The sequence below is a fragment of the Temnothorax nylanderi genome, unplaced genomic scaffold, assembly GCF_030848795.1.
Source record: "Temnothorax nylanderi isolate EJ_2023f unplaced genomic scaffold, tnyl_v1.0 TNYL_tig0017_pilon, whole genome shotgun sequence".
NCBI classification, from domain to species: Eukaryota; Metazoa; Arthropoda; class Insecta; order Hymenoptera; family Formicidae; genus Temnothorax; species Temnothorax nylanderi.
Window position 1 is genome coordinate 1,589,969 of NW_027249079.1, and position 25,102 is coordinate 1,615,070.

At 40.0% G+C, this 25,102-nt stretch overlaps 2 protein-coding genes and 1 pseudogene across 5 annotated transcripts in view; 2 read left to right on the forward strand and 1 right to left on the reverse strand.

Annotated features, from left to right (window-relative positions):
• Vari (MAGUK p55 subfamily member vari) overlaps positions 1-25,102 on the reverse strand; it is a 139,474-nt gene that overhangs the window by 9,816 nt on the left and 104,556 nt on the right. The window contains exons 2-3 of one of the 4 annotated variants that reach the window (XM_071699172.1): positions 23,398-23,520; positions 222-337 (exon numbers count right to left, since the gene is read on the reverse strand). In XM_071699172.1, the coding sequence (XP_071555273.1) occupies positions 222-329 (108 nt within the window). In that variant the 5' untranslated portion in view covers positions 330-337; positions 23,398-23,520. Of the gene's footprint in view, positions 1-221; positions 338-2,214; positions 2,685-4,268; positions 4,852-23,397; positions 23,521-25,102 lie in introns of those variants that run through there. The other 3 variants (XM_071699171.1, XM_071699169.1, XM_071699170.1) reach the window with 3 other exon arrangements.
• LOC139768568 (uncharacterized) lies at positions 2,642-4,249 on the forward strand (annotated as a pseudogene).
• On the forward strand, positions 8,100-18,144 carry LOC139768701 (venom dipeptidyl peptidase 4). The gene is made up of 14 exons (XM_071699166.1): positions 8,100-8,256; positions 9,540-9,597; positions 9,762-9,988; positions 10,321-10,395; positions 10,469-10,521; positions 10,851-11,047; positions 11,303-11,472; positions 12,853-12,953; positions 13,051-13,299; positions 13,538-13,752; positions 15,068-15,350; positions 16,261-16,455; positions 16,539-16,699; positions 16,835-18,144. Exons 1-14 carry the CDS (start codon positions 8,242-8,244, stop codon positions 17,143-17,145), a joined length of 2,310 nt encoding a protein of 769 aa, XP_071555267.1. The 5' UTR covers positions 8,100-8,241; the 3' UTR covers positions 17,146-18,144.

Here is a 25,102-nt window from a genome sequence, read left to right on the forward strand (position 1 = left end):
TTTCACGTCTAAGAAAAGATAAATTCAATTCTTTTTTCACATTCTTTTACATTGAAAAATCCAACGCCAATGATAAGATGTTTTTTGTGGTGTTTCTCATACCTAATCTACTGACGAATAAAAAGTCGAAGAAGTCAACGTACGGGAGATCCAAGGATTCGGGTAATCTCGTAGAACGATCTCTCGGACCGCGATTCAATTCTGAGATAAGGATCACTCACCTTCACGAGAGACGTGACGACCGGGCTGTCGAGGAGGCCCTTCAGGAACAGCAGATCCGTGTCGTCGGCGACTTTGCCCAGCTCCTCGATGTTGTCGCGCACGTGCATGAACGCGGCTGGAACAGTAACGACGCACTTGTTCATAATCAGCTGCGGACTCACCGGTGCCGGGAAGAGCACATCGGCCGTATGCGGCATGCGGCATGCGGCATGTGATCGCGATGGCAGCAAGTGGAAAGAAAGAGAAATAGAGAGGAAGAGAGGCTGGAAGAGGGTGACGAGGGAGAAGTGGGATGCCAACACGGGGGTCGTAGCGACGCGAGAGTGAACCCGGGCGTGGCCCATCTTTCGGCCTGATCAATATCGTCAGCTACAGGTGGCCTGTCACGCGAGATCTCCCTCGACCTGAGCCTCGAACATTTTTTCTACGACTGTTTATCGCTTTCTCTTGACGAGCGCGAAATGAAGTGAAGGTAAACGAAATCGAAATAAATTTACAAAATGAACAATACGCGCGAGAGCTCAGAAGAGTTCTGAACAACATTCAGAATTGATTCGATACCGATACGAACAAAAAATGTTTATTGTATTGACACGAATAAAGAAGTTTTGAAATTCAGCGCATAATTAGAAAGAGAGTAAGAATAATAATTTGTAACTTTTTCTTGGGAGTTGAGAAATTATAGGCGGACGTTTTAATGAGAAACTAGAAGTAGTGCGCGAGTGTGCATAACGGGGTTGATCTTACTTCGAATAAGCTCCTTGGTCTCGCCTAGCGCAAAGTTGTTAAATAACATATCCAAGAGAGTTCAATTAACGTCAGCTCTATTCGCGGCTTCAAGTGGTACGCCTCCCCAAGGCCTCTTAGGCATTATTATCACGTTCCATTTAAGTAGAGTTACACCTGCTGGCGGTTCGATATTATCGATCGCGATATTTCTGCTACTCCTTTAAATCCGTTTGAATATTCTTTATTTCTATCCATAATTTGCACGATTACCACCTCTACGACGAACGAACGAAACGAAAATATATCTAGAAAATTTACACCTCGTTCGCAGTTTTAGAAACACGGCTATGGATGTTTCATGAATTGTGCATCGGCTTGTCAATTGATTGTGCTCCGGTAACGCGTTTGGTACTCACGACTATTCGATGAAAAGCCACTTGACTATGTAATAATAACCTGCGCCAACTATGCAGCATATGAATGATAAATGCATGCCATTATAAAGCATTGAAGCATGGCTGAGAGACACAACGTGCACGGAATACGCTACCGGTTTTCACGCTCACGAATTGAGTGAATATATTTTTTACGTCTGTTGATTTAGCGTCGACATCGTGTTATAATATAAAAGCAATAAAGCATGTAATACATTAAAATATATATGTATAACATGTATATACCTATAATATAATAATTATAACAGTAGTTATAATTACGACAATATGTATAAAATTATATATACAATTATTTATACAAATTATGTCATTATAAATTGATTATTTTCTTACTACGCCGTTCTTGCGCCTCTCTTTCTTTCTCACTCTCTTTCTCAACAATATTACCAATTTAATTAGCTCATTAAACGCAATTCCGAAGTGGATATTGCTACGCGCTGATGAATTTTACAGTTGAAAGTCATTAACCGAAAGGCGTAATCGTTATACCACGGTCGACGTTAAAATAAAAGGGAAAAGCAAACGCGGGCGGGAAAGGGTGGGAAGGGAAGGAATTAAAAATATGCGGCCGGCGATAATATTTGCACTCGCTCCCACCGGATGTTCGGAGGAAATTGTGCTTCGCTAATCAAGAATGCGTACTTGTATACACGTAAAGTGAGGAAATATTTCCCTTTAATTTCGAGAAAGCCGTGACGACAATTTCGCCGGAAACGTCGCTTTCGTTGATTACGCGCGCGCGAGAAACCATTCTAATCTACGACTTCGCGCATCGATGTTCCGTCGCGCGACAATAGACAAACTTTACCGTTGTCGATTTGATGGATAATCGTGCCGTTCATGGCGTCCATGCTCGCCAACAATCGCCGATCCTCCACCTTCTCTTTTCTTCCGAAGAAAACCATGATAACGACATTCAGCTTCGTACTCCCTTCCGGAACACAAGACTCTTTCCCCGGACAGCCTTCTCGATTTCAATAAAACTCCGCCGCGAGTTTATTTACGCTTTCTCACATTCACATTATTACTCCTTCACGTTTTCCATCACATTTTTGCGCCGTAAAATTGTCGTTATCCCGAGATTAAAGTACCACTTTATATCTTCTTTTAACGCGGAAGGCAACTCGAGGTTAAAAACTTGAGACTCACGAGGTCGGCCTTTGTCGCCACGAATTGCAAATCACTATTTAATCATTTGCGCATTAATTACACCGTTAATTCACCGTTTAACACAGTTTATCAAGGAAAAACGTCTCCGTCGTTGCTTTCCTTGCTGCCGCTTCGCAGTGAATGGAAACACTGTGTCTTACACTTGTCGGGGGCCCCGAGGGCCCCTGGTCCAGGCGAGGGGACCGCAAGCGGCACCCCGCCGAGGTAGTGGGGCGACTAAGGAGGCAGGCCCGACGATGCTTGTTGACACGGCACGGCTTCGAAGTCACGTAACTTATGCTGCTCGCTACGCTCGGAATCCTTGGATGATGTATGCGCCGATACATCACACACGAAGAAATCGCGCGGGAAAAGTGAGAGACCGGGGCGACGACGAAAGAGACGAAAGGTGAACGAGAGAAATCGGAGGGGAGGACCTCGATCGAGGAAACGTAAGCGCCACTGGCTGCCGCGACTGGCTTCGGAGATTCAAAACTGGCTTCTACGAAGGGTCGAGGTCCATGCAGCCAGAAACGAACCAGCTGGTGGCTGCTGGTGAACCAATGGAGGGGGCAGAGCACGCAGAACGGGAAAGAAGAGAAGAAAAGTGGAGAAGAGGCGGGAATGTCGCCGTGCGACGATTGTCAGCATCAATCGCGATTTCAGGATCTTTCTTCACGGAAGTTCCTTTTGTTGTGCCCGAAGTGACGATACGTATCCCGATGGGGGTAAGACGCGATTTATCGTATCGCTGAATCGGCGAAAGTGTAGAAAGATCGAAGAAACTAGGATATCAATTCAATTAGAATCGGGGCAATAACGAGAGCGGAGTAAATACGACGTCTATTCGTTTTCGAGTGACGGCGCAACTTTCGTAACACCTTTTTGATGGCGACTATTAACTTTATCGTAGGGAAACGTAGCTCCTTTTATCTCACTATTAAGTTTATCTCGATTAACAGTACGTTCAGTAATAAAAATGAAATTGGCAATATGCGTCTTCTCCGAAGGGAGAAAACGGCGAGAGAGGCAAAACAATGTGGTAATCGTTGAAAGCAACAAGAAAAAAGCATTCGTTGGTTCGAGGAGATGTGAAGAAAGCGTGATGATGGAGATAAATAGCGTAACTCATGCAAAAAGAGAAAAGAACGAGGCGGAGAAACGTGGGAACAAATCCGATAAAAGCAGGATCTCTCTGGCATCCGGAAACCAGACGCCGGAAGTGTTTCTAAGAGTCTTCCTCACTGCGAGAAGGAGGAAACGATCAGTGGTAGCTTTTCTCGTTCAAGGTTGCGCGCCGCGAGCACGTCATCGATCGCGGGGGATTTTCCGTCGTCCGGAGAACACGTGCGTGACGATCGATCGAATCGCGAACCGTGGACGAACTTTGGACGACCCGCCCGCGCCGGTACCGACAGATTCGCGTACGGAATGTTACATTGTATATAATACATATATAGAGCAGTCGGTGCATTTTTAGTATTTTACATTCGCTCGTTGAGAACTTCAACGATGTGACATTTAATCGGACAAATACCTCGATCGTTGAAAATCGGAAAAACGACATGTGATATTTCGCGAGAGAGGTGTCGAACAGATCGAAACTTCAGGAATTCCACGGAAATCTCGCATCTAATGATACACGCTCCGCGGAAGCGGATTTATCTTTCCGGTCCAAAACTTACTTCGCAAGTTTTTTCCTATTAGGCTTACCTGAGGTGGAGTTTAGATCTTTCTTCTGGACGATCGACGACAGAGCGGAACACCCGCATATGTCCTCGATGACGCTCCCCCCGGCCGATTTGCTCCTCCTCATCTCGGTTGATCTCTCTCTGATCTCTCTCGATGATCCCGAGCGATGTCACCCCGGTCGATCACTCGGGTCCTCCGCCACCACGAGACCGGCCATTACGACGGTTCCCCGTGGACCACACTCCGATCCTGCGGGATCACCGTCATCGTTCGCCGCGCTCCTCGTAGAAGGTTCCACGTGCTATTGCGAGCCGTCGGCTTCCCGACGGCGAATCGACGGCCCTCGGCTCGATCGGACGACGAACGGACGTTGCGCGATTGGAAACTGATCAGGATCTATTCATAGATCGAAACGACTTCGGCGCCCTAGTCAAAGTGGTTTTTCCGCGTACGCGAAGACTATATCACGCCGGTGTACGGTGGGACCACCGGGCGCACATGAGCCACGCGAACCGACCGCGATCGGTACTTATAGTCGTCGGTCCGAAAGGGGTGGCCTTTGTGGCACCCTGGTTATCTCCCTCTCCCTCGCTCTTTCTTTCTCCTTCTCTTTCGCTCGCTCTCTTTCTCTGTCTTTCTCTCTTGCTCTCTCCTGGCAATTCCTCGACTCGTGGCAACGACGACTGGTACGCGTTATATCCTCCCCGATCGATAGTAAACGCGCCCATGAAAGGGTCGCAAATATTCTTCACGGGGCTGCGCGCCAAGGAGGGCTGACGCAAGAAATTGTTGTTCCGAAAGTTTCCGGGATAATACACTTCCTCCTTTGCTCTCTCGCCCCGCCGCTGACGTTTCAAATTTGCGAAATGCTATTTTTATAAACGTTGGGAGAACGTGTTAAAAAAATGAATGAATTTTGCTTCGGAGATTAATAGTTTCTATGTTATCACTCTTTCTTTTCACGAGGTATTTTAATATTTTAGAAAACCGAAATCCTTTTTTTTTATTAATAACGCTGATCTGATCTATGCTATTCTATAAGTAAATATCCAATCGATCGACCTCTCAGCTTAAAATCGTCATGTAAAAATTAGTGTTAAATTCTATCTAAATTAAGATTTGATACAACATTTTTTGTAAAATTTTATCAACGTGTGCAGCACGTAAAAGATAATATACTCTAGTACCTTGAGCACATCAAAACCTCTCTTGGTCTCACCGTATTTTAACAGCTGCTGGCAAGTGACGCCAGAAGAAGTTCCGAGATATGCGGTAAACGTTGAACTGAATGCAAGGCTTACCGGTAGGTAACCCAGATCGCGACGCTTTTATATTTTGTGTCATTAAGACGAGATGGCGACTACCTCCAATATACCGCAATGAGCTTTATTATGTAATATGCCTTTAAATTAAAAAAAAAACAAAGATGAATAAATGGTGTGTTATGACTTCAATCCCGAGTCATTCACCTTTGGGACTCGCTTATCAAAAATAGCACTGTATATTCCCGTGCGTTAAAAAAGCAGAGGACGTCGGTAAGCTGAAGAACCGTAGAAAGACTAGGCTTTCAATGAAGAAGAAGATATAATCTGAGCTTTCGCAATCATCGACGAAGATAATGTTAATGATTAAAATAATAATCGCCCAACCAGATCTTCGTCAGCGCGTTTCTCGCTTTGCTTTCCATTTAACGAATTTAAAAGGAAGGAACGTAAACGAAATATATACAGATTTTATGAAGAAATTTTTGTAGATATTTCGTCTACTTAAAGATGCATTTTGCGGGCATGCATTATCTTTCTCATAATCGCCACCCCGTATCTGCCCGATGTCGCGTTGCGATTTTCCGAGTTTCTCTTCGTCCGATCGCCAACGGTGCGAGAGCGCCGGCGACCTTACGACTGGGTCAGATTGACTGATTGCTGCGAGCCAGGTATTCGATGATGATCCACGTGCGCGACGAAGACAGACGCGGCCGCGCGCGATGACGATGATGATGGCAATTCTTCCTCCCGCAAAGTGTGTCACTCGCTACGCGACGAGATGAAGCTGTGGGACGAAGGACGGGTGATTGTTTTCTCTCGATGACCACGGCTTGAGATTCCCCCACGTGGAATCTCGAACATGACGAGCGTGTCATTCACGATCCGTATTGCATGGAGCGAAAGATTTGGATGTTGATTCAAGTGTGGAAAACGTTTGTGAAAAAAAAAGAGAAGAATATGGTGACTGAAATACCATTGTGAAGGATAAAGGCACGACGTGAGATTTCTTAAGTTACTCTGCGATGACAAATTCTTTGAAACAATTGATAAAATCAAGAATGGAAGAGACATCGAGGAATTGATATAGTTTCCGATTTTTATTCCGGCTGATGTTATTGCCTACGGTTGAAGAGTCACGAATTCCTTTTTCGATAGTGATACGGTCTTCTTTTTGCAACAACCGAACGACGTGCGATAGCTCGACATCTTTATTGTAGAAGCTTTTATGTAAAAAGATTAAAAGGAACCGAGTGTGCATGCGCGCGCGCTCAGACATTGGTACTTTGTGCGTTTCGATCACAATATTGAAAACGGTGCGCGCCTGGCGCGATGCAATATTTCGAAACGACATGTTTCGTGACAGGAGGAAATCGTTCGAAACTTTCTGCCTTTATTGCTGACAGCAGTTTTAGACAGCAAGTGCACGCGAAAGATGTACTTGCTGTCTCAACGAATGTTCCGCTCATTCTTCATCTTCATTTAATAAATTAAGAAAAGACAATAAATTATCTTTCTCATTTCTGAAGACAGTATTCTATTTAATGCATCAACTCATAATTATTCGAATAATAATCTCTACCGGATGAGTTTATCTCAATCAAATTAATTACCTCTCGCCATTTAATAAAGAAACAATCTCGATTGATGAAATTGATCAATCTCCTAATCTAATTTAATTGATAAACATATTCGGCGCTGGACTAACCAAGCGTATGTATTAGTTTCTTATCTTACAGGAGCGTGTGGAGATAATCGTCTCTTATTGCGCGTGTAGTTAAATAACAGGCGGCCTTGATAATAATAATAGTCAGCTGAGATTTAGTGCAGTACGTCGCATTGTCGTCCGCATTGCCTTTAAATTTCTGTCACGACGTTCACAATTTTATGATGTCATTATAAAGTTTATCGTTATAACGACGCGCGTTTGTCAAATTCGTGACGTTTCAGAAAGAAAAGCACGTAATCGTGCATAAAAGTAATATATTGTTTATCGCGTATAAATACATGTAAAACATTGGAAGTCAGCTGATACTAACAATAAATCATATCTCGTCTCTATGTACAGGGCGATTTATAAATTTCATACAGATATCGAGCTGAACAATTACGGTAATTATTTTAATATAAAAAAATCAAAATAATTATAATCAACGATAATTGTAACATATGTAATAAAAATCGAGAATTAATAAATAATATCGCTTATTTTCCTTTGAAAAAGATCCACGATTATATGTATGTACATTATGTTATATTTGAAATTTATTCCACAAATTCTTTTCTACATTTTTTCACACAGTTTTCTTTCAATTTCTTTCCTTAACGCAATATTGCAACTTTGAGAGATGATAATGTTAAACCTATTCAATGATATCTACGGATTTCCCCGTATCTTTATCTAGGAGCAAGAAAGAGAGTCATTTCTTCATACAAATCTGACTTTGTATGAGAAGATCACCTTATCAATATCGACAAATATTAGAGCACAATTAAGCCCAAGGCAGAAACACAAACGCGACGGAAGATGCATGCTCACGCGTGGGTATGTCCCTGATTTGTCGAAAGAGGTGGGAGCACGTGTCGCTGCTGCCGCGAACACGCTGAGAAAGTACGCGATATATTAGTCTTCGTCGGGCGTACTCGCGAGATCGGCCGCCGCGCCGCGCCAACAGCGGTTTCATCGATCGTTGTCATCCGGAGTTTGCGACTCGTAGATCGGCCGATTTATCATGGCGAGAAACACGGTACGTTGTCCGGCGATGTGGCGAATCCGCCGTTCTCTCTTTCTTTTTTCCCCCCATTCATTCTGCGACAATCGCCGGACGGAGAAACCGATTTTCCCCCCACAAATCTGTCGTTAATTCCCGATAATTCCCTCGAGCGTCTTCGATCAAAATGTAAAGAGAAGAGTTGTTTACTTACCCTTGAGTCGTATATTTCTGCGAATTCTTACTATCGCTCTAAAGCGGGCATTTCTAAGAAGTAAAGAGACAAGAGAGAGATATGTTTCCAATACCCTGCTTTTTGCACCACTTGTCCCCCGATCCATTTCCCCGTCGCGATACATTTAAAAGGAACAGTCGCGAAAATAAGTATCGACCTATCAGAACTCGCGATCTACTATTATTGTGGAAGGGCTTTTATCCGACTTACTTCTGTTTCGATTTTGCTCATGGGACAGGCACAATTGTCCCGACATATCGAATCGATAAGTCCGTGAGAGCACTTTTCGTCAGACACGCGCGCCCACCGCGCCGATGGGAAAGTTTCGAGGGTCCGAACTGTCTCGATTTATCGCCTTCTATCTGAACTCTCTCGCGTCCTTTTTCTTCGTCGTAGAATATACACGGCGATGCGCTCGAGGTATTAAACTCGTAGCAGTAAGTTATTTTTAGGTTCGATTCTTCCGATATATCGGGGTTGTCACCAATTTCGATTCACTGCGGATCTATTTCTATTGCGTCAACATTGACTGACTCTAATCTCGATAATTAATCTTAATTTCTCTTCTTATTCGTATTAATGATAAGATTATAAAGATTATAAAGATTATAATCGTTATAATCGTAGAACAAATAGAAAAATGCTAATCTCCAATTAAATAGAAATATCGGCGATTCCAACAGAGAAAAAGTTTGGATTTTCCAGGTCGACTCCGTTTCATCGTTAATAAGATTACTCCTTGATTTTTATTCGCGATCAAAGTTACAATTTTAGAGGGCGAAGGAACAGAAAAATGATCTTTTTCCTCGTAAAAATACTGTTCATTGGCTGGAAGAAATGCTAACGATCCATAGAACGGACCGAAGCTTTTCGCGGTTATCACAAACCGAAGTCGAGAATTCGCAAAGTTACGAACGTAGTTAGAAGTTTGGGCAATAATAGTAACTTTATTTTTAACATTTTTTGCGCGATACATTCTGTCCGTGCAGTCTGTTTCGTGGAATTTACGTACGTATTGTACGTGTGATCGTAATAAAGGAAAAAATTCAAGACGAATTTTCATGGCAATCCGAAATTCTTTCAGCCTCTTCAACTCTTAATACTATTCGCTTTTGTGATCGTCATCGGCCAATCACGAACAGGTAGGTAAATTGATTTAATACCTTGCGTAATTATTAACGTAATTAATATTCGGCAAATACGCAGTTTAATCGTTATACTTATGGAAATGTAGATACCGGCGGGCTCAATAAATATTAATCCAAATGTTGTTTATATTTTAAATTTGTTAAATTTATTTGTGTAGCTCCACGTGTTGATGACACCGATGTTCGTAACAAGTATGACGTTCAAGTTAGGAGACCGTTCTCATTGGAGGAGATATATATTTACCTCTACTACTCGTTCGGCTTCAACGGCACGTGGATTTCTGATAACGAATTTATGGTTGGGAACATAGTTTTAGGCGATATTAGAATTACCGATGTAAAGACAGGGAAGACTAAACTGTTTTTTGATGGAATGGATTTACCAGTAAGGACATTTTATGATCTACTGTATAATTTAACCTTTGAAACTTTAATCTGCAATTGACATTTCGTTATCACAGAGATGTTCCGAGATATTATAAACATTCTCGCGATATTTGCGATAAAAATTATATGAAATATTCTTTTACGAGTTGCCATTGTTATCTATAAAAAAATATTTCAGTTTGCCGATACTTTGAACGAGTCGTTCTGAGCAATTTGTTCTAAGATAATTATTTGCTCCGACGTTTCTCGCAAGATAAATTGCTACAAACCAAGACGTTTAAATTAAATAACAAATATTTTTCTTAAAATTCAATGTTGAACTTGTTTCAGCTGCCATACAAATTCGGCACGTCAGCTATTTCGGCCGACAAGCAGTACATTCTCTTTGGTTACAATACTAAACTTGTGAGTGATCAATTGTTTACTAGTTTTCCGCTCGTTGAAATACTATGAGAACTCAAATAAATGATTTTCGCAGGTATACAGACACTCGACCGTAAAAAATTACGTGGTGTATGACGTGCAGAACGGGTAAGTTTATTCGTTTATATTTTTATAGCGCGCATATATATTGTCGCTCATATTGCCGCCGATAATATTAACTATTCCCCGATAAGCTTGATTGCGAAACCAAGCGTGGTCTACGCAGCGAATTTCTATCTTTTACATTTCTAAATGAAGCAATAAATTAACGCGACTGGGGTCATCACTTTGTGATATGAATAAATTTTAAAGACACCGTACAGATAAAGTTATTTAATCGTATCTACTTCCTAATAAGCATAAGTAAAATTTGACTTTCTGTCTGACTGCTTTTTTAAGAAAATACTTGTAACAAAAATTTTCTTATATATTTACAGCACATTTGAAGAGCTTGCGAATGAAGCTTTTATCTCGCTGGCATTATGGTCGCCGATCGGCAGTGACTTGGTTTACGTTCTCGATAACGATATTTATCATATGACTTTCAATCGCAGCCAGAATGTAGTACGAAGATTGACGACTAGTGGCGAACCCGGAATCGTTTACAATGGAATTCCGGACTGGGTATATGAAGGTAAACCTGTCTTCTGTGACGCAAACAAATATCTACATAAAAAAATTTTAATATTTATCAAAAGTATTTTATAATACATGAATATATTATAAAACGTTTTATATTATGTTTAAAAAGAAAAAAATATATCTATAAATAATTAAAAAAATATATATCCGATCCGAAGAAGAATTATACATCGCGAAGTGTAAGCATCACGTCTATCTGTGTCGGATAATTGCAAATGACAGGCATAATCGCGAATGTTGATTACAGAGGAAGTATTTGGGTCTCCGACCGCGATGTGGTATTCACCGGATGGACGATATTTGGCCTTTGCAACCTTCAACGATACTCAAGTAAAGGACATGGCCATTTTTCATTATGGCATCCCTGGTTCTCTTGAAGACCAATATCCTACGGAAGTGAAGATAAAGTACCCCAAGGTGAGAACCTACTTCAAAAAACGTCTCTAAATCTATAAATTTGTGAAGACTGAGAATACTTATTTTGTGATATTTTTAAATAGATATTTCGAAAATGTTTTCAACATTTCTAAAATCGATAGTATCTTTTAAATGTCTTTCTCTTCTCTGCTTATGCAACAAAACTGTCAGCTATTGATTGTACATTGCAAATTATTACTATCTTATCAATAATTCAGCGATATCGTTACTAAAAATATTTGAATTATCCCGACACGATAATATTGATAAGTTACCATTGAGAACTCGACTTAATCATCTCCACTCGGCAAAATCGGTTATTGTCGTAACGAGTTGGAAGGACCGTCGTTCTTCCGTTTAACTCGAGCTTACTCTACCATAGATCTATTTTCCGCGTGCGTGTGTCGGCACGTACGGATAATCCAATTGTCAAAGTGCACTGGCAGAAGCGCAATCTTCCGTGAAAAAAGCCCGCGAACCATTTCTCGCCCTATATCAGACCCTCATTTATCAAAAGCAACAAGCATATCTCTCTTTGTTAACTACTATCTGTTAATCACTCGGATTAATCAAATTATAAATATTTAAGTTATTATACCGAATATATTTAATTATTCCATTTACGCTTCACTTTAAATTGTGGTGACAAAAATGAAGTACAAATTTATGTATTTATGCGAGAAATGGTGGTAAAGCGATGTTCTAAAAAACGATATTTTAAAGCCCCGAAATCTCAGCTTTCAAATCCCTTCAAGCTTTTTCCTCGGTGATGCTTCTGCACCATGTGGTACCATTTGAAAGTCGGCTGTGAAAAACTGATTAAAAAAAGCTGCAACTCTGAGATCATGTACAGAGTTGAAAAATTCTTTTTCAATTTCGCTTCAGATCTTCTAAAAGCGTAAAAATCTCCTCTCAAAAATTTCAGAACTTACGCTATGATCTTTTTTCTCTCAAGTTACAGTTATCAGTGATGTGTGTAAAAATACATTTTATTTAAGAAAATAAAAATAATTTTTTGATATTTTACAAACTTCTTTCAGAAACTTAAATTATTTTTTATTATTTTCTTGAACAGAATATTAAATCTTTTAATTCTGCTCTCATTGAGATTTAAGTAAAGTTAATTTTATCAATAAAGGTAAGAAATATTATTAACTATTCGATTTTAAAGTAAATTTTCAAAAAAACGAAGTCTTTTAAGAGGGATTATCCTATATCTTTTACTCATCTTTTTCGTATAGAAGCATCACTCTTTTCTTCTTTTTTCTTGATTGTATGCTCCAATATTAAAGATATTATACTCTGAAGTGTTTTATAATGTCATATAACTTGCAAGATCATTTATATCAATGAAAAAATATCATATACATATTTTCACAGGTAGGTACACCGAACCCGACAGTAACTCTATCGGTGATCGATTTGACAGATCCATCGTCAGAAGCAGTCACCTTGGAAGCGCCCGTTGATGTGGTTACGAGGCAAGTTTTCCTATTAACAACAAGAATCTCTGTAACGATCTTCAGATGATTTTACGATCATGTTTAACATATTGCTACTTGGCATTCACATTCGTAGTGATAACGTTCTATATAACGTGAACTGGTGGAACCAAACACACGTGATCACGACATGGACGAACCGTGTACAGAACCAATCCCAGCTGACGATGTACAACACACAAGGGGATATCAAATCGGTTTTGTTCGACGAGGAGACCGAGGGCTGGCTTCAACCGAATATTCCTATAAAAACCGGCGATTATGCTTTGTATTTACGGCGAGAGGATTCTGGCACCAGTGCCGGCAGATTCCGTCATATAGACAGGTGAGATATTAGGCAATTTATAAACAAAAATATATTTATAAATTCACGAAAAAAATTACGATTCTCTCAGAATAATCTGAAATTTTTTGCCTCTTGGTTCTGAATAAATTGCAAATTAGGCTTCTCCAAACTCGTATAGCTTAGAAAGAAAAGAGTTTGACACAGTGATCTCGAAACGTAAAAAATTTTTTAAAATTTGCTATTTTCTTTCTTCGTAATTTTACTGTTGTCTCGTTAGGTACGAATACAAGGACAATCGGTTTATTAAACCGGTAGATCTGACACCCGGGCCCTCCGAGGTTCACACGATCCTGGCAGTCGATTCGCCCAGAGGCAGAGTTTACTATCTCGCCACGGCGCCGGGTGAACCGACCCAGAGGAATTTGTATTCGGTGCCTCTGGATGGGAGCCAGGAACCGACTTGCATATCCTGCGAGCTGCTAACGCCGGAAGGTGAGTCCTCGAAATCATGAATATGAGCAAGAGAAGAGAGCAAGTGAATGAGTGAGTGAGTGAGTGAGAGAGAGAGAGAGAAATACAGAAAGAGGAAAAAAAGAGAAGAGTGGCGTTTTTCATCAATTTAGATGATGAGCTTGCAACGTGCACGAACGTGAAGGCCCTATCTCACGAGAACGTTCAGCGTCGTCGGAATATTCTATTTAAACTGCGGCGTCTCTCATGGGGGGAATATTTTACGCAAGAAGCATGAAAACTTCATAATTCTTAATGTCCGATCGTTCGTTTTACTTAGATTCGCGTCCGACCATCTAATGAGGCCGGAAACTCGGGGGGTCCCGTAAGTGGCGGAGAAATTTCGGGACTCATCGTCGACGGAATTTGGAACTTGTTCGAGATGATAGGTACACGTTCCAATTAAAACGAAAAGTCCATCGGGAGTAATCTCATCTGACAAAAGCCGCAAGTCGCAAGTTCATGAATATTTAGCGCGCGCGTATGTGTATATGCGAGGGGGAGAAGGTTGATAGACTCGCGCGGGAAAGATCTACGCGAGCGACTATATGATGTAATCTACGGGAACCTCACTCCCGTAGAAAATCGCCACAATTTTTCCTCGCATATTTCTGCAGTGCGCCGAAAGTTGCGCGAATTCAAGTAAAAATTTCTGAATTCTCCTCCCACATAGACCCGGGCGTGAACTTATCTTTGCGCGAACTTATCTCCTCCCATCGCTACGCGAGGAGATTCCGAAAAATTCGGAATCTTAATTCCTGCATGCGAGACGTTTCGTCCCGTAAACGAGGTGAGACTGAAATATTACTTTTCGCGCAAGTTTTTCCGGCTATCGGCGGCAGCTGCGTTCACCAGACGGAGCACTATCGCGTAAAGAAGATTAATTCGCCGGGCTATTTGCGCCCACGAGAAAAATCAACGTCTATGAGAGGTCTGTACCCCGGTCGATCCCAGGGGTATACCCTGTATCCGTTAAAATATGATGTTTGCCGGAATTTATTTCGTTCGGCGAAAAGTAGAAAGTGTCAAAATTTATGCCTCCTGTTTCCTTCGACGAGGAGTTAGCAATGTACGCCGCGTTGGTGAGCAGAATTTTATATAGGTTTCGATATTTACATACGTGTATATATACCTATATATTCAAAAATGTATATCCGAAAATGAAAGCGGAAATAACTGCAGAACACGGAGGCAAACGTCGGACAAAATTGAAGCGGCGGGAATGAGCATCTTATTACGTAGAATAAGAAAATGGGTTTTCTCCATGGAAACATTCCGACGAATTTAAATGTTACAGGAAACAAATGCACTTACGCGACCGCGTCTTTTTCGAGCCAGAGATCGTTTTACGCCCTCACCTGTGCCGGGCCTGATCCGACTACGGTGACGATTTACGACGAGAATCATCAGCCAGTCTCGACTTGGACCAATAACGACCTGTCAAGGAAACTTTTGTCGCGAAAACTGATGCCGAAACAAAAAGATTTCAACATTACCGTGAACGGTTATGACTGCAGGGTCAGATTGCTCCTGCCGCCGGATTTCGACGAAAACAAATCGTATCCCTTGCTGGTATTCGTGTGAGTATCGAAGCTCCTCTGATAGAATAATAAGTAACGAAATTTGCTAAGACGACATAAAAATATCGGTCAACATTTCTCACGTGATAATTTACTAAAAAAGGTTTTGCGTTCAGCAACAAAACTTTTTGATTATAAAGATAAGAATATAGAAAACGAAATTTATAGTGAATAAAATTTAGCGACATATGTATATTAGACAATAAAATCAATTTTATTGTGAGGATATATTATATTTCCGTATTGCCTATTTATATCACGCTTGATATGAAGACAAATACATATCTACGAGTATCTTTATGACATTATCACGTGTAGATTTCGAAAACTTTTAATGTTACATAGTAAAACAACAGCGTTAAAGAAAGAAACATTTTACTTAACAGAACATTTTCGTTTTGTAAAGCATAAAGGTTTGAGTAGAATTAAAGCCATAGTTGCCTAATGCTTTTTATAAATTGCAAATCTAACTGCATAATTTCGAAGAGAAATTAATATTTTATTTATATTATTTTGATAATGTGCTAGTACGTTATATATACGGTATATATCATTAATAGTGGCTACGGCACAGTTAGAATCGGCGTACGTTATGATTGATCGGCACGCAAAAGGATTACAATCTCCATTTAAAATTGGACCGCTGATCGGGTCTGTTTGCTTAGCCGATTCATGCCGGGGCTTTCGCAACGATCGATTATCTTTAATGACCCTCGCTCACTTTTCCCTTCTTTTTTAAGAAGTATCGAGCGCTCCACCTACTTAGACATTCATACTGTCCATTTGTAGCTCGGAGCTCTGGATAAAATCGAATACCGCGTAATGTTGAGGGGATGAAAACTGAAAGCTATTCTTTGATTCGTGTTTTCGTTTCGGTTGAAACATTTGGTTAATACCTTAAAATCCGCAGCTACGCCGGTCCAAATTCGGCCAGGATCACCGATGACCACAAAATCGGATACGAGCATTATTTTACGACCAGCCGAGACGTGGTCTATGCACGGATCGATGCACGAGGATCGGCCTATAAAGGCAGCAACATGCTCTTCGAGATATATCGAAAGCTAGGCACCGTAGAGGTTGAAGATACGATCGCTGTCACCTCGTGAGTAGTGCGAAAGTGATCGAAAATTGCTTCGTTTCCGGCAGCGAACGTCATTCTGAAAATGAGAACGTCCCTTGTCGTAGAATTCTCCAGAAGCAGTACAAGTGGATCGACGCAAACAGGACTGGTATATGGGGCTGGAGCTACGGCGGCTTCACCACTGGCATGGTGCTTGCGCAAGATGCCAACTCCGTCTTCAAGTGCGGTATATCTGTCGCGCCTGTGACTTCCTGGATCTATTACGGTAAGTAAAAGAAAAAAAAGTGCAAGTCTAATTTCTTATAACATTAGTTTTACGATGTTTCCAAACGATGTACTTCCAATTCGTGTATTGAGCCCCGGCAACGTCTCCTCAGTATCGTCGTCCGATTTGTTACAGATTCCATCTACACGGAACGATTCATGGGACTGCCGACGAAAGAGGACAACCTCATCGGTTACGAACGCACGGATATCTCACGACAATCGGAGGGAATACGCGGTAAAAAGTTCCTGCTGATACACGGCAGCGAGGACGACAACGTGCACTACCAGCACGCGATGGCGCTCGCCAAGTCGCTGGAGCATAAAGACATCCTGTTCGAACAGATGACGTACACGGATGAGGTGCACGATCTCAGAAACGTGTTACCTCACTTCTATCATACGATGGACAAATTTTGGGGCGAATGCTTCGGGTGGGACCACTGACCTAGGATCGCCAGAGAAGAGAATCATCTTCGCGGTGTATGCCTGATCTTTATGACACGAGAAACGCAATCGGCGTGAATCGCGAATGATTGAAGACTTATTTTTAATTTGCTCGGACTTGATTTCGATTTGTTTTACATTGATTCGACGTGAAAAAATTACCCAACGTGCCTCAACTAATATTAATGGCATCAAAGTGCTTATCATTAAGATTAAGGACAGCTATTTTGAGGTATTTTGCCTTGACCTAATCTTGAAAATATCGATGGTAGCAATGGAAAATATTATAAGTACACTTTGGAGCAACGTGAACGTTTTACTCTTTACCAGCAGTTAGCAAAAGCGTATAAAAATATATTGTTTGGGAAAAAATCAAAACTTTATGCCAATATATTGTACATATAAACTTAAATACAATTCTGGATTCTTATAATTTTTAGAAACTATTTTTTTTTAGTAACTAAATACAAATCGTACAAATAAATTTGAAAAGTACAATTATAATATTTTTTATTGATGCCATCAATATATTTAAATGGATTGAATATGATCGTATATAGAATTTTTATGAAAGAGATAATTATTTATTTTATATATATCTGTGTACGTTGTAAAATTTATTTTCACGTTCGTTTCATTGATCTCGATGGCAAATCTTTACCAAAGAAATTTCTTGCCTGTAAATAGTATGCAAAAGTTCCTGTTACATTTAGTGCCAAATACAAATTGCAATTAATTTAATAATTCTTGACTTGTCTGTCGATCGGAACGAAGAGAACATCGTTCGTGCCATATTTCCGGGGAAATGTTATGCGTGAATACGTTAATTAGTCAAAATTGATAAAAATACATAGAATATATGTATACATGTAATACGGAACTCCTACATAAGATGAGATCTTTTAAAAACTGTCTTTTTTGCCTTTGATATCTTCCTACAAAGTAAATTGGATTTATTTTCTCACATCTAACAACAAATAAAGAGAATTTTAAAAAATACATTTTTCTGTCTTGCTAGATTAACATACATCCTAATCTGTGTGTATATTTTCCGTGTAATAATAATAATTGTTCTATTGTAACAATTTCATATTCAGTCTAACAAAATTATATTGTTGCACCCTTTTCGTGATATTGATGCGGTTCTCGTTTTACGTTGTGCTTATTCTGTAAGCAGCTATCGCCGAGATTACATGTGTTTTGACAATTCGAATGTTAAAAGGATTCGTAGCAATATAAAAAATTCGTAGATAAGAGAGTTCGATACTAATTTACTTTCTAAAAATAAAGAAAAATCGTAATGTTATCCGTAGGGCAACGGATCTCAAATTCTATCCCACTGTTCAGTGACCTAGATTTTCATATTTTCGGTCAGGACAAAATAAGTTTCGTGTTGTATTTTTCCTTCGTGTGGAATGTATAATATACAGTTCTTTCCTCTCGTTCTTTCAACCGCTGACCTTAACTTATATTTTTGCGTCAACGTCGTTTATTACCTGTCCAACTCGATCAGTCGGACTGGACAAAGTGACTTTTGGGAAAATTTAATCATTCCATCCATCGTGTCCACGAGTCCTTCTTGTGTGTTGAGGATGGACGAATTTTCGAGGCAACTTGGCTCACTGACCTGGAATCTTCGACAGTCGGGGAGAAAAATGTTTGCTCAAATATCGAAGCGAGTTTTCACGGAGTTCATGACTCTTCTCGGTCAGCGGAGATCAAGAAGGCCCTTGGATATACGATTTGGGTTTTCAATTTTAAATTGTTATTTTCGATATTGCGTAATCGCCCCCTTATATCTATTTAGCGCTGATACCATCGATTTATGCGAGAATATCTTCTTTCAGTCACATTTTTCCACAGTATTTTTATCCGTTTATCGCATCGCGTTATTAAGCGCTGCGAACCATCCATTATCAACAGATTTTAATAATAAAATTAGGTATACTCTTGTTAATTGTTCGCACACGATATAATACGGATGCGGCGCGCCCCGCTCACGTAATAGCGTTAGAGACAGCGGGGATCGATATTTCCATTCTCTCATACGTTCGTGTCAAGTCGGATCGTCGAGATTGCAAGGAAATAATATTAACGATTAACGACGTTGAATATCCACCTCGATGAGAATTGGAGTAAGACCTCTTATCCGTGTACACACATGCCGGCGGCTTTAACAGCTCGAGAATATCGCGAAGGTTACCTCGGCACGCGAGTTCACGATAAGTAATCAGATTTAGATACATTTTGGAATAATTCTTTTCCAATAATGTTAAATCGCGGCCGTAAGAGATATTTTTGGAGGAACAGAACTTAAATTTACGTTTAGAAACAATCGAAATGCTGATTCCGATTGATTGACTAATTAATAATATTTTATAAGGGGACCGGCCCAGTACCCGAACATATAAGACTTGGTTATTAAAATTGGCCGTATATAATTGATTAATCTGCTTAAAAAACAAGTAATTTTTTTATATACATAAACTATAATATACAATAGAAAATGACAAAACAAGATTATTTTTTATTAAAAATTATTTATTATAAAGATTAAAACACGATATTCTATTTGTCCCGGTACCCGAACGCTGGAAAAACTTATGTCCCGAATGTTCCATTTTTATGTCCTAGTACCCGAACTTAGAAAAAAATAACTTTTAGGAAGAGTTTTGAATTTATTTATTTAATACGTTTACAAATATTTTATGTATTAATAACATTAGAACAAAAAGAATAGAACAATTGTATAATAGCCCAGATAAGAAGTCATGCAGAAAAATTTTAACCTTATTTGGGCCGGTTGTTCCAACCTTTTGGTAAACTAACTAATAGTTAAATCATACATACACAGTAAAAAATTTTGTGTCAATGGAAGTCCACTCTCAATTTTGTGTTAAAATAACTCATACGTCGTGTTATTTTTGACATTTAGAAATGTTATAAATGTCGATATAACATTTCTAAATGTCAAAACTAACACGATGAATGAGTTATTTTAACACAAAATTGAGAGTGGACTTCCATTGACACAAAATTTTTTACTGTGTATGTCTTTGTTTATCCTTTACATTAGACAAAGATAGACATATGATTTAACTACAATATTAGTTAGATTACCAACAGGTTGGAACAACCGGCTCTTAATACATATAATGTTGAGGTTAGATTAAACATTTTTCGTTCTTACCTTTAATGTAGACACTTTTTGTAGAAAATAATATATATATCTTTTTATTTAAGGATTTGATAAATATTTATACATAAAAAATATGCATAAATAATTAAGATATTGAAAAAATACGTTAATTATTAATGACAGCACATGCATAAACAATCTGCTCAGTTACTGTTCCAGTGACGGGACGTATGACTCATTACGTGACCCACAATCCGAACACGGTAATTTCTTATAAATTTTAATATTTTTTTAATTTTTAATATTTGAAACTTATTCTAAAATTTATTAAGAAGTTTTAATTTATTTTAATAATACAATTAAGTATATTACATTAAAAAAAACTCTAATTAGAAAATCGGTCTTTCTAAAAAAAATTCGTAAGATAAGTAAACTAAACATCGCAAATCCATGATCCCATGTTTCTAAAATGATTTTTGCAATGATTAATACATAATATTGTATTAGTAACAATTTTTTAGTAAAAATATAAATAGCAAATGTTTAAGGAAAATATAAAAAAAAATATTATTTAGTTATTTTGATATTTATTTATAAAAAATAAGAGATGTATGCAAATTTGTTCGGGTATTGGGTACTGTTCGGGTACTGGGCCGGTCTCCTTACTGCATATTATGCTTAATATTCTTCTCTTGGGCAATTAAAAGTACAGAAAAGAAAATGCACAAGCATTAGTCGCTGGAAATAGTCAAAATAGTGAGACGAAACGCGAGATGAAAGACAGACGCAAATCTACCATCAGTCTAGAAGTTGTCAGGAAAATCGATTCACGTACACGTCGCGGCAGAACTGGCAGAAGAGCTGCCTTTAAGATTGAATTGTGACGAGACCGAAGAAAAGAGGAAACTACGCGCGGCTCGCGTACGACTACTCGGCGAATAATTCCTTTCCTAAACAAAAGGGAGACAGTCTATTTCCCGGACTGCAGAGTTTGTAGTAGCGCTCGGGATCGTCGAGGGAGACATTATAGCGCGCCGGCCATTGTCGGCCGCGCAAGTTTCTGGCGAGAGCAAAAACAATGCCGCGCGCGCCGTCATCGAGCCACCGTCATCTCTCTCTCGTCCGCTTTTCATCGCTCGTAAATGCTATCGGCGGTTAGCGGATAGCGATCTTCGGCCACGGGACGAATGGCGCGCGCGAGTCCCACCAACGAGACGCAACCCTTTTCCGCTGGCCAGAAAGTTTCTGAAGGAAGCGGGCAGACCGTGACGCAGTCGGGAAGTAGGTTGGGTGGGCGACCAGAACGAAGCGACGAACTGATTTGATACTCCTCGCAGATAATATTACATTTTATTTAATAATAAGCGAGACGAGTAGCTCCTTTTTTGTTATTTGATATCTCAGGAGAATCTCGACAGCGAAAGTATATATAACGCTCGATATAACGAGGATAAGAATCACGAAACGATAGTCGAGATTTTTCGTAAAATTACACATCAGAAGAAGGAAATGGCTTAAATGAAGATAATGAGAATATCACGAAGAGAGGAAATACTAACGAAATCTTGAGAAATAATAATTCCCAAGTAAAACCGAATGCACGTACTGATGTTAATCGATTTTTGTTATTATCCCCGAGTTAGGTGAATATACTTCATATATTGGCAGCTTCCGATGACATCATGAACGAGATCCCGCGATCCATCGCTCGAATGGCATCTATAGAAAGTGAAGAACCGTGGTAGATTCGGATGATCGGATGTCTATGGCACGTTCATTCTGCTATTGAAGAATCCTGTTACCATGAAAGCGTTGCGTTAGCACGCTTTCGAATAACGTCACTGTGGGTGTGACCGGCGAACGGCAGGAAAGAGAGAGACGAGAGCGTCCATTTCTACCTACACCTGCAACGCGTGCCGATGGCTTTTGCGAAAAAAAAAGTCAATTGTAAAGCGGAAGTGTCAAAGCCGTGCGGAACGCGCAGAATACGAAACGCGACGCGCGATTCGCCTATTGTTTTTTTCGTTTAGCAACACGGTTCTGACAAAAAGTTGTTTTGAATGTAAATATTTACGTATCGTCATGAGCTTCCTCTCATTTGGAGAAAATCACGCTGTTAAGAGCTCGTATCTGGTGCCACATGATACGCTGTTAATTCAACTTGATCGAAAATAATTGTTTATCTCAATTGCGTGAAGAATCGCAACGTTGTATGGTGTGATTTAGTGTGTCGTGACATCAATGCCGGCCTCATTTTCGCGCAGCTCTCCCGAAACTCGAATTTCGCGCAGAAATTCCCACCGCGACGATCGTCGCGTAATCGACCTGCGGCCTTCGCGCAAAATGTCACCGGGGGAAAAGTTCGCCCGCCGATGTTGTACATCCGCGCGCATCCGTTCCGAATCTACTGCGAATTTACCGCAGATCGAAACTGCATTTCGATCGAACCCGTGAGACCACCTCGAAAGCTCGTTTGCCTTTTGTACCAACACGATGTCATTCTGTAGGATCATCGTGTAGGACAAGTCATCCCCATCTCGGCAGGGCGGCAGCGCTGCTATAAGGTATAGCGATGTCGTTTTCCCTGCGAGATTTAGAGAATCGGAACGAAATTGCAAACTATTTTGCCGGAATAAACGAAGTAATATTAAACGTAACATATTATATTGATGCGAAAGATTTGTCAAATAAAGTTGAAAACAAAATTTCGACAAAATCGAAGGAAAATTGCTGCCACGAGCTTCGGGATACCTTTTTTTTCATCCAAGGAAAAATTTTTCAATCCCTTTTTTAAGGAACTTCAATTTTCTGATTTTATTTAGTACAAAGCTCGATGGAAAAACGACAAACCTCCCGCACCGACCTAATATAAATATCATCTTAAAGTAAAAGCGTCTTCAACATACGAATAAACATACGGAAAATTGTAAGAAACGAAGATGTGGGATGATGCGAAAACATAATACTCATTCGCGTTTTATTTTATTATTGTTCAAAGTACCGGCGAGATCCCCTTTAGCTCAAATGGATTCTCTCTCTTGTAACCCCGTGTCGTTATCAAGTCGCATTAATGATTCTCTTGGAAAAGAAAATAGCAATGTTCGCTAACTCACCGTGTGACTTATCTGGCGATCGGACGGGTGTCTCGGGCGAGGAACAGCGAAGGTCTCGTCCTTACGGCCCCGCGCGCGAAAGATTTCCTGGGCGATTAATCTCCCACCTGCCGACCCTGGCCTCTGAAACGGAAAGGTTTTCGGAGTCAAGGACGCGCATGCAACGTTTCTTGTTCCGTCAATCGATATCCCTTGAATAAGGCTAGACCGCCGCGGCTTTTCATTTTGCGTGACCACGAAGGGAGGTGCTGGACTATAGACGGCCTCGGTACGATCTTAGATGGTACCAGTTGGTAGCGCGGTGGATACCCCACCGCGAATCCTTTATACGCGATACGACGAGACTTACGTCCGAAATTATGTACTGCTATTCTCGTCCTTTCTCCTTTGCGAAGCCTAATAACGGTCTCGCGTGTAAGAGAGTTATTATTGCGAATAGGCAGTCACGTGTATCTTACGTTAACGAACACTCGCTCAATATCGGAAAGAGAAGGCCGATAGGGCGTCCGCGTCGCGGGATTTGTGTTTGGATCATCCAAAAGACGCGGACGCATTTTATGTATCCGGCTCGTCGTTACCAGCATAGCCGGATACGCACCGACCTATAACGGCGCGCACCTCGTACCGCGAGCTTATCCTCGTCGCTCCGTGAATTTATGGAATGAACCGACGACGTTTATATGCGCTCCGCGCTCGCGCGCGCATCCTTGGAAGCTAGGGTGCGTATAAAACAGCAAGACGGACACGACGGTATCACGCGAGGTATTTTACAACGTCGCGGCATCGTTGCAGTTCGGATCCCTTATACCGTATGTAAATGCTAGTCTTTAAACAATAGTCCATTATCTTTTTATGTAGGCAGTAGCGAAACGCAACATTATATGAGTTGCCTCTTTCAAACTATATTTGAATTGTAACCGTACCGTTTATCAACTATTTGGAACGTATCCAGGTTTTGTTTTAATATCTGTCTCATAATATTCAAAAATACTTTTAAAGAAGAATATATTTTTAGAAGATGAAAGAACACATAAAATATTATTGAGCTAGTTATAAAAGTAAAAAATTTTATAAACAAATTAACAAATTAAGTGTAGCAAATAATAAGAATACTGTAAATTATTTTATAAAAACGGATTTCAGTAGTCGATTAAAAAAATGCCAGTATAGACTTTCTTATATCTTCAAAATATTTCACTTTGCGCTATTAAATAATAACAAATTCAAAAAGAGAAATCTAAGGCTTTCAATATTTGAAAAAATATTTAATTTCCATGAATACCGGATGAAAACTTTTTTCTAACTTCAACTTTGAGAAAAGCTGCATTTTATATTTCTCCAAATCTCAATCTTAAAAAGATCGATCGAACCATATTGGATATTTATTTGAGTAAAATAGTTTAAGAAGCATATTGCAAGAATTCTTACAAAAATCTCTTCCGTCCATTTTGCAGTTAAATAAGCATAAGGAAACTCGATTCCGTTATCCGCGAACGTTTATCTCGGCACAGCGCTGCTTGGCTCAAGAAGAAAATAAGAAAGAGAGGAGAGAGAGAGAGGGGGGAAGGAGAAAAAAAGAGAAAAGGTGAGAGGAGAAAAACCGCGCAGAAATCTGAGCTGAAAGATATAGATAAGATATAATAAATTCCGTAAAAGTCAATTTTCATCTGAGATGACGATCATCCCTAGACTAGATCATTCAGTA